Source organism: Pyrgilauda ruficollis, unplaced genomic scaffold, assembly GCF_017590135.1.
Source record: "Pyrgilauda ruficollis isolate IOZ18807 unplaced genomic scaffold, ASM1759013v1 scaffold139, whole genome shotgun sequence".
NCBI classification, from domain to species: domain Eukaryota; kingdom Metazoa; phylum Chordata; class Aves; order Passeriformes; family Passeridae; genus Pyrgilauda; species Pyrgilauda ruficollis.
Genome location: NW_024512432.1, coordinates 615,282 through 627,701, shown reverse-complemented (window position 1 = coordinate 627,701; position 12,420 = coordinate 615,282). Strand labels below are relative to the sequence as shown.

General features: G+C 48.6%; 1 protein-coding gene across 8 annotated transcripts in view; it reads right to left on the bottom strand.

The window, feature by feature from the left end:
• The window catches only part of SLC4A4 (solute carrier family 4 member 4), a 134,970-nt gene that overhangs the window by 101,010 nt on the left and 21,540 nt on the right, over positions 1–12,420 (bottom strand). The window contains exon 1 of one of the 8 annotated variants that reach the window (XM_041459671.1): positions 9,407–9,699. The exons of 5 other annotated variants lie outside the window; for them this stretch is intronic. Coding sequence is in view for 1 of the 3 variants with exons in the window: in XM_041459669.1 (XP_041315603.1) it covers positions 165–205 (41 nt within the window). In the remaining 2 variants the exon portion in view is untranslated. Of the gene's footprint in view, positions 1–164; positions 423–1,244; positions 1,369–9,406; positions 9,700–12,420 lie in introns of those variants that run through there. 2 more of the 8 variants (XM_041459672.1, XM_041459669.1) reach the window with 2 other exon arrangements.

The window sequence follows — 12,420 nt, the reverse complement described above, 5'->3', positions numbered from 1 at the left end:
GTTCTCACGGCGTTAGTCAGCAGCCGCAGCGACGCGGGCTCCTCGGCCAGGACCGCGGCTCCAGCGGGGCGAACATGACGCAGCATAAAAGCAGAGCGGCGTGAGCAGACAAGGCATGATCCTGCATAAAGGCAACCCAGTTAGCAACGTTCAACCCGCCTCACCAGCAAAGAGTGTTTGCTTCTGGACTGGCATTTTGCTCCATGGGAGAGTCAGGTTCTTCATTTGGTTCTCAGTGCCCTAAAGCTGGGTTTACTGTATCCTCCAACCACGGCCAAGAGCGCAGAACCCAACTGCTGAGCAGGCAACTCCCAAGTTTTAACAAGACTGTCCTCTACGTGACTTCCATTTAAGGGCAGCTCAAAATAGACTTATTCATATCAGCCTAAAACAAGGCTGTGAAGAAAACAACAACCCGAGAGCTGAAAAGTCATCTCTTGCCAGAAAGTACTCACAGCTACTTCTTCTGAACTCCTTCCTTGTGACCCACCAATGCTGTCCGGAAGAACAACTTGTGGGACAAACTGGTAGGAACACAGCGATGCTGATAAGCAGCGCTGCTGCAGGACGTTCTGGGGCCTCCAAAGTAACCTAATCACCAGTATAATGACTACTGAGCTTGGACAAAAGACCAGGCAGACTTCTGCAAGGGAAGAGAAAATGAGACTTGAGTCTTTTTTTTTCACGGTCTGGAAAACTTCACCTGCTCTAGGAATGGACTGTGACAAAAATCCTTCTCTGGAGAGAGAAAACCTCAAAAATTAAGATCACTTGCATCTTCCTTTATCAAAGCAAGGCTGCTCAGCCTCCCCTACTGCCACTTACACAAGTTTGACACTGCAATGAGCTCCTCTAGCTGCATGGCAGTTGGCTCCTTCTGACTCAGATCATTAGTCCATAAACATGAACTTCCCAGGCATTCCTCAAATGTTCTCTTCAGATTTCCCATGTGCCTGTACAATTCAGCCCTTTACCCATTAGGATTTCAAGCAATAGTGTTTTCACATGAGCAAGCACTATAAAAAATATTTTATAGGTCCCACATTCTCTCTCCTCTTCCTCCAGAACTCTGTATAAAGCAAGAGTTGCTACTTCTGCTTTAGGAACTAAAAACTCAAAGGCATCCTCAAGAACCACAGCGGATATAACATTCTGTGCTGCTCTGCCTGAGGTACAGCTAATTTTCTTCTCAGTATCTAGTATGAGGCCACGGTTTGGATTTGTGCTGGAAACACACAACTCACAAATGGGAATTGGCCAGTGTTGTAGTTACAGCCGTGGGAGCGAGCAAGCAGTGGTGCAGCGCTTGGTTGCTGGCTGGGGTTAAACCAGGACAGTCCCTTCTGGAGTCCAGCACAGGGCACAAAGGGTTCAAAATAACGGCAGATTTGATTGGAATGTGCTAGGTGGAATTTGAACAGCTGTCATAGCTCTATGGATACTAATCAGCAGGCTCCTGCCTCGCCATGGGCACGCTTGTGGTGCCTAGAGGTCGTCAGGGGCAGCTTTTGCTTTCAGTGCTCACCGTGGTGCTTATCAGGCTGCTCTGCTGGGCCTGGGAACGCTCTGATAACAGCAATGACGACGACGTGCCGGGCTGGCGGGGCCCAGCGCAGGGCTACCGTGCTGCTGTCCTGGGGAGCCTGCAGCTCCAGAGGGAGCTGGAGCCAACGGGCTGTGACCTGTGATGGCACCCCAAGGGATAACTCCAGGCTGGAGAAGGGACATCTCAAAGCATCTGGCCAGGCCCACGCTGCAGCAGGTACACCTTGAAGCATTGGTGCATGAGGACACGCTGGAGACCCTCACAGCTCGTGTCGATCACCGCAAGCCATTCTTCCAGAAGAAGCCTCAGGAAAAGAACTTTCTCTAACAGGCCTGAAATGGTTTGCTTTGGTAATAGATGTTCATAAAAGCACAAGCAGCTTTTCCACCCTTTTTTAAGCTGTCAGGGCCACCACAGCTGAACCCAGACACGGTCATCAGTCACACATTTCTTGGAGGCACCTGTTAACAAAGAAGGGCTTTATGACCAACATCTAATTGCAACACGGCTGTTTAAAGGTAAACGGGAAATGGGCTACAGAAATATTAAATCCCAGTTATCTGCATCCATTATCTTGCATTTTTTTATTGCTAAGCGGAATGACTGGTCTGGGAACAGAGCCAGAAAAGTTGGGCTGATACCACAGATCAAGACTTCATAGATATTTCTGAGAATTACAAATTAATGATCACATCCAGAACTGAACTGACTGCTCCACAAAAACCCGCAGGTACCTTCACTGAGTCACAAGTCAAGCCTTTTCAGGAAAACAGAGCTGTTGACAACCCAAGGCATTACTAGACCAGGAATACTTAATGCAAAGGTGTCCCAAAGGTGTCCCACTCACCACTTAGAATTAAAAAGGCAGAAACAGGTTCGTTCAGGAAGCCTGGCCCCATTTGTAGAAAAGTTATTACAGAAACTTTTAGAGTTCACAGGAATCTCTACACTCCCACATTTCTGAAGATTCAGGGGACATCCAGGTTATTTGCTGGGAGAGACATTTTGAGCATGATGAGCTTAGGTTGTTTTTTCAATGCTTTTTAACAAATTAAGTTGCATAGCTAATGTTCAGTGAACTCGGCTCTTTCAGCTTGATCTTTAATTCGAGTAATTATTTTAAAAGCTGGAGACACAATTTCCCTTTACTCAGTCTCTGGAGAGGATTCTGACACTGGAACACACAGTTGGGGTTTTTTCACAGGGCTGTTTTGCAGCATATTCCCTTTCAACAAAATTTACACACCGTATTCCTGGCAAAGGGAAGAGAGCTGTGATCCAAGCAAAACTTTGGAAATACGGAGGTCTTCCTTCTGCAGCAATTCCTGCCCTTTCACTCTTTTGTTCACAGGTCCAGAGCGTCCATCCCAGGTTCAATTACAGTACAAGGACAGCAGCTACCTGCCTGCTCCTTCAGGTTCTACTGCACACGGGAGCAAGCCACGAAGCTGAGCACTCAGAGCATCCTGGCTGGAGCTCCGTGCCCACAGCAGCCGAGCCAGGGCGCCTGGGCTTGCCTTGCCGAAAAACACGGGCCTAAGCCCACGCTCGAGCCCAGGCTTGCTCGCATTCCTTCCGTGCTAGCAGGCTCTCAGGCTCAACTTCAACCCTTGCAAGGGGGCAAGACAGAGCCCAGCAGACCCAAAGGCCAGCGAGGTGCCTCGTACAAGCCAGAACCCTGCAGAGTGCCACGGCCGGAACCGCACACCCACCTGAGTGCAAAACCTCTTCCCCAGGCACGGGAAAGCTCAATGGACACAGAAGGCCTTCTCCAAGCTTGTATGGCACAGGAGCTGTACGTCATGGGAGACAGCCTGCCTTTGCCTCTGAAGCCCAGCTTTAGAAATTCACCACTGATTAAAAGGGAGAAACATACTCCTTTATCCTGAGTTAGAAACACTCCCAGACTTCTAGGGAATCATGGCATCCTATCTCATTCCCGTAGAAGCAGTTCTTGCTCTTGGGCAATCATCTCCTTTCCATGCACATTCCAGTGATGTACCAATAACACGAAATGGAGAGCATTTCAATATCCATTCAAGGTATCTTTTCCAAAAAATTAACTGATGTCATCCGACAAGTGAACCGGGACTGAAAAGACAAGCTAGGCAGGTGGACAAATGGTGGCTCTAAGTTCATTCCAACTCTGATCTAAATCAATATTCTACAGCTTCTCTAACACCACCCTCCAAGTGCCTATCAAAGATGCACTCAAGACTTTGCACTGGTCTTGCACTGATTTCCAACCCCACCCTGCAAGCAGCTCATGGCTGCAATCCAGACTTTGTCCCTGCACCCCTCTGGCCCCACTTGATGAATTCTCCCCACACACTGTCCTATCTCAGCGCACATCTCTTCCGTTCATGCCGGTGGAACTACTCATGCAGGACTCACCCCAGCACAGCACTTCAGCATGGCCTTAAAGGCCAATGAGCTGAATAGACAGCCTCAAGGCCAGAAGTCACCTGCACTGAAGAATTTTGTGGGACTAAGGCAACAGCTCCACATTTCCAAGCTTTCTCGCTGCACTGACAGAGGTGTTACTGCACTGACACTCCAACATCAGCACTACTGCTGCCATGAAACGCCACACTGACACTTCTCCTGGGTCAGTAGTGCTCAAACCCGTCCCTGCTCACCTAAGAGATCACGAGATGCCAAACAATGGATGTGGAAGGCTCCCACAGCACCACACGCTGGCTTGCTGTGCCATCGAGGCTCTGGAACGGAGCTTTGCTGGGGACACAAGAGAACAAAGCCCCATCTATTTTCCCCTGGGGATGATTGTTCCTGCCCAGAAGAACACACAGGCAGCTCTGTTGAGCAGGGCTGCTGGACTTGAGCTGTGCTCTGTGTCTGCTGAATGCACAAAGTGTCAGCCAGGGAAGTGAGCTCAGACTAGACAGATTTAACAAGAATTCAGGTAACATCCGCTTCAAGATGACCACATTTGTTAACTCTGAGACCTCAGCAAAATGTGCAGGTCCAATTCCTGTGTATAAGAAATACACTTCAATTCCAGTGCAACAGACAGGTTTGATGAGCTCAAATGCCACTTTTCATTGAGCTACTGAGCAGCTATTTCCCAGCTTCATCCTTATCAACATCATATTTAGCAGCCTTGATGAGAAGACCTTTACGCTTACGTCGAAGGGCTGACAGTGTGTCTGAAGTGTTATACAGCCACCGGTACAATAAAAGCAATTAACTTTTGCAACCTTCTGTTCAAGGTTAAGAGTAGAAATGAGCTCAGTAAACCTTTAAGATGTGATTAAAATGAAGTAAAAACTTATTAAAAAAACTTAAGAGGAAAACAGCATAATCTTCAAGTTGCACACACCATTGAAAAAGAGACCCAACTTCTGTTTCTGCACCTAGTGTACAAAATAGAGAAAACTGAAAAATTTTCGTAAAGCTGAATAGCTGGCACACAAGACTTCAGCTGTCATCTTTGCCATCAGATTACACATCTGCACAGTCATCAAAATCAAAGCATTTGCATGTTTCGCTCAGAAAAAATAGCAGAAAAAGACAGAACACACCACAGGAATAACTCCTGTGTGAAACAAGGCAAAAATTTGTTGGACATGCAAACCCACCAGGACTTCTTGTATAATACCAGCTCATTGTAATAACTTCCAAAATAAAGTAAAATTCAATCTCCCCTGGGGAACAATCACATCAAATATCAGCAACTTCACAGATGAGCAGCAGTCACCTCGCAGAGGTCAAAAGCAGAGGTACCATAGCTCTGTATTATTCCTAGATTAGATATAAGTTTATTGTTCATAATAATATGCTAATAACTATAACTTCAATAAAATGAAATAGCTTTTATAATCATCACTAATAAGAGAATGAAGTGATTTGAGTAACCCTCAGTCTTAAAAGAAGTCATGGAACAATTCCCACCACCAAGTTCTTCAGCTCACTTTGGGATGCCAGAAGGATGGATCAATATTTATGAAAGGAAAATTAAAGCTTATTTCAAGAATTAATACAGAGTATTTAGCAAGTATTTATTATATGCTAGCAAAACAGAAATATGATCCTGTTCCCCTATAAAGGTAGTTATATAATACAGCTAGGATTTGAAACACTGGGAAAACTCTCTTCCTCCACTAAAAGAATTTCCTTAGGAGTAGAAAATACATAGATCAGCCATATTCTCTCTCTCCATACATATTTATATATATAAATAATAAATCTATTTTAACTCCACCCCAGTGTCTCTGTTTTGCTCTGGCAGCAGAATGAACTTTCCTAAGAGCACACGTTTCTGGAATGCAGAAGCTGAAAGCTCATTTGTGCTGCAGACTCAAAGAATTCTGATATTGGTGACATGGAATCAACTCTTCTGGTTTTTCTGGTGAGAAAATTCAGATAAAACCAGGGTCGTTTGCGTGCTCAGAAGGCTCAGCCATACTCCAACAGCATGGACCTACATGCCTACTGAATTTGGCCAGAATTCCACCGTTCCAAATCAAACTGAATGCCAAGAACTGAGGCGTCGCTTTCTCTGATTTTCAGATTTCTCCACGCACCTTCACCGCGCTGCCAGTCCCTATGGCAAGTTCAAATATGTTCCTTATGTGAAAGACTCATAATTGTGTGACAGTAATTCCAAGACATTTTCATCTCTTCAGTTAATGTAATTAAGCCATTGAAAAGCGAGAGCTCTGCAGCTTTTCACTTGTGCTACGCATTGTTTTATCACCCAATAATGGGTGCAGCCATTGTCTTTGACACTATCCAACAGCAATAAAAAGCATTACTGTCACAAACTGCGCAAGATCCTGAGCAAACTCAGGAGAAACGAGATGCTACAGCGACTCAAAGTTCAAGGGCAGGGAGGCAGAAGCCTTGCTTTGAGTGGTTGTGGGAATTCACTGCAACCTTGACCATTTTATAGCTGCATTTTCATTTCAAGCCAGACAGTGTGAGTCAAGAGAAAGACCTCTGCCTCCCCATCCAAGTCCTTATGTTCTGAGGGAACACAAAAGAGGAGCTTTCCTTCCACCAGATGCAGAACAATGACACAGACACACATTCCTTTATCAATATTAACCATAAACTGCTATTACTGGGTTTTCAAAGAGCACTCCCCCCCTTGTGAGCCTTCTAAGTGGATTTGAAGCCGGAAGCAGCTAATTGACTTGGAACGAGGAGTTATCAGTACCCTTTTAATTTGCTCAAAGCAAGAGCCCAAATTCTAAGCCTAATGCACACAGCAGATACGTGTGAGGCGGGTTGCTGGAGCGTGACAAGGATGCTCTCTCTCGCAGTGGGGCCACGAAGGCATCTCAGCAGCACCGAGGGACCCAGCGGCGCCGCGGCGCCAGCAATGCCGCTGGCAACAAGGCACCTTCCAACCCTCCTTCCAAGCCCTCTGCTTCTCCCAGCCCAGGGGAGGAGCTGGGGTGCAGACCAGTAAAAGCCATGCTGTTTTGATACGGACGTGTATAACAATGTCACGGCATAAAAGCCGAAAAATTAAATTAAAGAAGAGAAGAGAAATGGGTTTACTAGCCAATCCGCACTAACAGATGGCACGTACGAACACAGGAGCATCACTTGCTGAACTCAACCATTTTTGGGCACCCACCTCCCAAAACAGCACAACTTCCCCCAGTATTTCCTTTCTCAAAGCAACACCTTTCCCTTCATGACTGCATCTTTCTGGCAAGGCAGCACCTCTGACTGCAAATAGCTGTTCGCACACTTACTGGCAGGAAAATAAGAACAGGTTTTTTGATTTAGCCTCTCACGCAGCAATTTTCCTTCACAACCTTGCCCAAAACCCCTTCCAGCTTATTAATTACAGCTGTCCAGGGTGGCAGCATTAGAAAACCTTCAGCCAGAGACACACTCAGCTCCTCCACCCTCTCTGATAAGCAGGTAGATCTGAAAACAAAAGGAGTTATAGATTTTTCCTTCTCACGGGGATGTTTTCCTTTGAACTGCACTTTGTGCATAAATTCAACCTTTTCTTATCAGCTTAAGACATCGGTAACCGAAGCATTTACCCTACACCCACTGCATTTTAAAAGCTCCTCTTAAAAACCTGCTGCAAGTGATACCACAAGACAGCACCAGTACATGAGGCTGTTTTCTGGCTGCAGAGAAGTTTCAAGATCTAAAATTGTAACATGGAAGTTTAAGGGGAAAACCCTGCCAGACTTTGCTGGGAGCAGACCGGATGAGTGCAGGGTGTTACCTTGCCAGGAATGCCCTGTGCACACAAATGAAAGCTTCGTCTCTCCTCCCCATAGCTGGAAAAAGAAAAGAAAAAAAAAAAACCCGTAATTCCTTCTCACCCCACCACCTCACCTTGCTCCCCACTCATCCCAGGTCAGCAGTCTACAGTTGCCAGTCCCTTGAAATCTTGGGAATGCAGGTCCCTAAAGTCCAGCAGCTGCTTTTAGAAAAGTGAAATTAACGTACCCTTCGCTCAGCAGAAATGAAGGGTAAGTTACAAGCAAATCCTCCTAGTGTTTTTGGAACTTGAAAGTCTGTGTTTCCTTCCTAGGAAGCTGAAGAAGCATCCCGGCAGATTGTACTAGCATTTGCCCTTCCAATCCCACTGACCCTCAGCAGCAGGTGAAGATGATGAGAGCTAAAATCACCAGCTGAAACCAGGCTTTGCAAAATTAACTCTTCCATCATCTAATCCAGGAGTCACCAGAAAAAGTCTTTGAGCCTGGAATGGCAGTCCAGGAAAGGACTAGGACAGATCAGCTTATGTACAATGCTCTGAGCAAGCACAGATGCAAACAGTCCCGTTTAATTACTTGGCACAGGACTAGAAATTGTGAGAACAAAATGAAGTCTCTCATTCAATAGTTGCTGGGGTTTGGGAGCCTGAAGGTTGCTTTGGTCAGGGGGCCTCTGCACAATTTCCTACTGATCTCAACCAGAATAAGAACTAGGTGTTTTCCTGCAGCCTATCACACCAGCACTTAGCAACATATTCTGTCCCACACACAATACATACAACTCGGCACATTTTGTTAAATCCAGCTAGTGAAGCTTTTCTTGTTCCGTTTCTGGGTGGTTGGTTTTTTTATGTTGTTTTTGGTCTTTTAAACAGAAAGTATGTACATCATAGGAACAACCAGAACAAAGTCCCTAAGCAGCTGGGAGCACAGGCAGAGAGTCAAGTCCAGACGCACAGTAACTTCACCTCTCTGACACAAAAGGAGCAAGTACCTATATATAGCACACGGAGCAGTTCTCCAAGGGAGCTGCTACCGCTGGATGTGCCCCAGGGCCCGACCTTGCTCCTTACGCGCCCAGCTTTACTAACAGGAGCAGCTTTGCGGAACGACTCCGCGGCGCTGCCGCCACGCACCCCGAGCCGCTCTCCTGCCAGAGCCCGGTGCCTTTTTCCATCATGCCGGGGGAGCTCCCTGCGCATCCGAGGGCTCCTCCTGAACGCGAGGGCTAAAGGGATGCGCTCCGAACACAAGAAAAATCCGTTAGTAACTTAACGTGGTAAAGAAAAAAGGAGCAAGCCTAAAGATGGTTAAATCCTCGTTTCCCCGTGTGCTCTCGCTATGGATGGCAGCGCTTCACAGGAAGCACAGAAAGGGCAAACAAACAGCGAAGAGCTGGTCTTGGATAATAAAACACTCCCTACAACCATACTCCAGGTGGATAACTGGAAACCCTGGGGAAGACGAGGCTGCCTATTCAGCGGCTGCTAACAACTCAACGAAGATCAACCGAAACGCTAAAAAAAGTTTTCCAGCACCATGAAGCGTTTTCAAAGTTGGCTCCAGCAGAGCTGGCCACCGAAACAAGACACCGAGGAGGGAGAACCGGGGCGCGGCGTCTGCAGCCCCGCTGCCGCTCACTCACCTCCGGGGCTCGGGCTTGCGGCGCTCCTCCAGCCTGGCGGCGGGCGGGGGCTGCGGGGCAGCCGTGGCGGCGGGCGGGCGCTGCGGACGGGCTGCGGGCTGGCTCAGTGGGGCATGGCGGGGGCCCTACACCTGCCCGCCCGTGTCCGTGTCCGTGTGGGTGAGCGCCCGCGGCAGCCCGAGCGAGAGGCGCGGCTGTGCTGGCGGCGCCGGCCCGGGCCCGCATTTAAAGCCGGCGGCGGGCTCGGCCGTCCCCTCACCCGCTCCCATCCCGGCCCGTCCCGTCCCATCCCATCCCCGGCCGCCGCTCGGCGTCACGGGGCCCGGGGCGGGGAGCCCGGAGGAGGAGTCTGAGGGCCGGGGCTGCGCTTCCCCGCCCCGAGCTCCGAGCCGCGCCGGGGCAGGTGCCGATTTCCACGGCTGGAAGCGGAGGGAAGGGCGGCCGCGGGACCCCCCCCGCCGCTGTGAGTGGGCCTGGCAGTGACCACCCTGTGCCTCAGGCCGGGAGATGCCATTCCCCCGAGCAGGGGGGATGCTGACCCTGGATACTGCCGCGGGCAGCCTGTGGCACTCCCACGGCAGGTTCCCTGCCGCTGGAAACGCACGGCTCGGGGCGCTTCTGGGCCAAAAGCACATAGCAGTGGAAAAAACCCAACCAAACAGAATCCAACCAAACAGAAACCTCAAAAACATGAAAAACACAACAACAACCGACCCAGGGAAAAATATAGAAACCATAATTTAGTCAGTTCGTTATAATTTTCCACAGAAATAGTACCTTACATGTTGCCTCTCCTTAACTTCGAGCATGGCAAGGCTCACCTTGCTTGCCAGCCCAGTCCTACTTCCTCCTCTCTCTCCTACACAGACACTTCCACGGACACTTATTGCCCTTCCATAGGTTCCCTCCAGACTGCTGTTGGACAAGAGAAGCAGTGCCAATATCCCACATTTGTTCAGTCAGCTCTAGCTCCTGCATGCAGCTTCACTGTCCAGGCCAAGCTGATGAGATCCATAACACATTTTTAAGCCCTGGAGCTCAGCAAAAGGCTCACAAGGAACGTGGCAGAACAGCAATCCATGATGGGAAGTGCACAGACTCTCAGGGGAACAAAGGAGGCTATTGTAGCTCCACAGGGGGAAAATTCCCCTTCTTCAGCAGGGTTTATGATTACCACACAGCAACTGCCCCTTCAGCTGCTCCTCAGCTACCAAGCTCCACCTTTGTCACCCATCCAAACTCTGTACTAGGGAATAATATGCAATCCATTGGCTGGGCAGAAAAAGCAGCAGCAACAGAAACCACAGCACTTGCAGAGCAGAGCGAGAGCGCTGCAGAAGGATGTCCCTGCCAAATTCCTCCTCTCCTTTCTGCTGCTGCCACCCCTGTGCTGTCCCCAGTCACTGTTTAAGTCACTGTCCCCTCATGCTGTTCCATGTTTTCCTGGAAGATCTCAGAGCCACAGTCTGCACATGAATGGGTCAGGACTTGGGCTCCTCCGTTCCCTTTAACAAATCCAGGTTTTTAAGAACCTGTTTTTCAATGGCTAAAGAGTTTCCAATGGGCACAGTGGTGCCTCCCATCACTTACAACTGTATTTCATTTCAATTAACACAGTCCCTGTGTTAACAAAAGCAGAGCACCACATCAGTTGAGAAGCTTTGTGTGCTCAAGTCCTAACCCAAATAACTGTATGTCTTCCCTCTTCCAAAAGCAAGGACTGCAGTCTCCATGCCCTAAATCCTTAATGATGTGCCAGTTTCACTTCACTTCGTTTTTAAATCTAGGGAGCTCCTGAGGAAAAGCCACGTTAGGTACTTGAGAAAATAGCTGTTGTTTTTTGCCACTTAGATAACTCATGGGGATTTTGGGATCCCCCCACGCATTGTGATCCCTCAATGAAGGCACCTCATGGATGCTTCTCAGCAGCCGGCTCTTAGCTCACTGTTTCAGAAAGAAACCTAATTAACTGGACTAATTCCAGTTCCTGACAATTCACTGTAACTTCAAATACTGTCATTTTAAACCTGTGCATTGAATTTTCTGGCTAAAAAAAAATGGTTCTTTATCAGGATGCACGATTCCAAGTCAGTCTTTAAATATCACATTGCTGCATTTAATCATCTAAAACACCACCAGAGCCATTTCAAGTCCTTCAATCGAGAGCCAGGGCAGTGGTCTTGACCAAGTTTAAAAATGAGTACGCTCTCTGTGCAGAGAAACACCCAGTAAAGGGCACTAATGATGCTGTCACCGTGACTGACAAAGGGAAACCCTCTGGCTGGAGCGGACTTGTCCATCACACGTGTCTGTGTGCCTTCTGGCACTGCCGACACCCCTCGGCTCGCACCTTCCCTCGCCAAGCCTCCCCAGCCGTTTCCAGGATTCTCTGCTTGGTTTAATAAGCGGAGAGGAGCTCGTCGCTCAGCACAACAGCCCACGAGCTTTGCCCTCCCTGCACAGGCCACAGAGAAGCAGCTGGATTTGGGAAGGCTTTGGCTGACTGTTTGAACCTGCCTTTGGAGCCCGCTGGCTTCAGTCCCGCTCACAAAGCTTTGGTGAGGAAAAGCTCTGCCGACGGCCTTCGCCGACATCCCGGCCAAGGCGATGCCTCAACAGGGCACGGGACAGACACCACCTTCACCCAAATGCCTGCTGCTCTACAGGAACTACTGGCCTGCCTTCTCATCCAGCACACACACGTTTTCCTCCCTCAGCTAACTCAGGAGCTCCTTTTCCAGCGAGGTCGTGCAAGGTATCAGTGTCATTGACACCGTCTGACATGTGTATGGATAACGAGAACAGGCAAAGTTCTGATGGTAAAGATTAGAGAACACATACACGCACACGCTCGGTGGAACTGCTGGGGCAAAACTTTCCCTGTGGGCAGGTTATTCCATAAATATATCTTGCAGCATTTCTGGTAGTTTCCTCGGAAGCCGCTCATGCTGACCACAGCATTGTCAGTCAGAGGCGATGCTGAATGAGATGGAAACTGGCAGCTCCTGCACTTG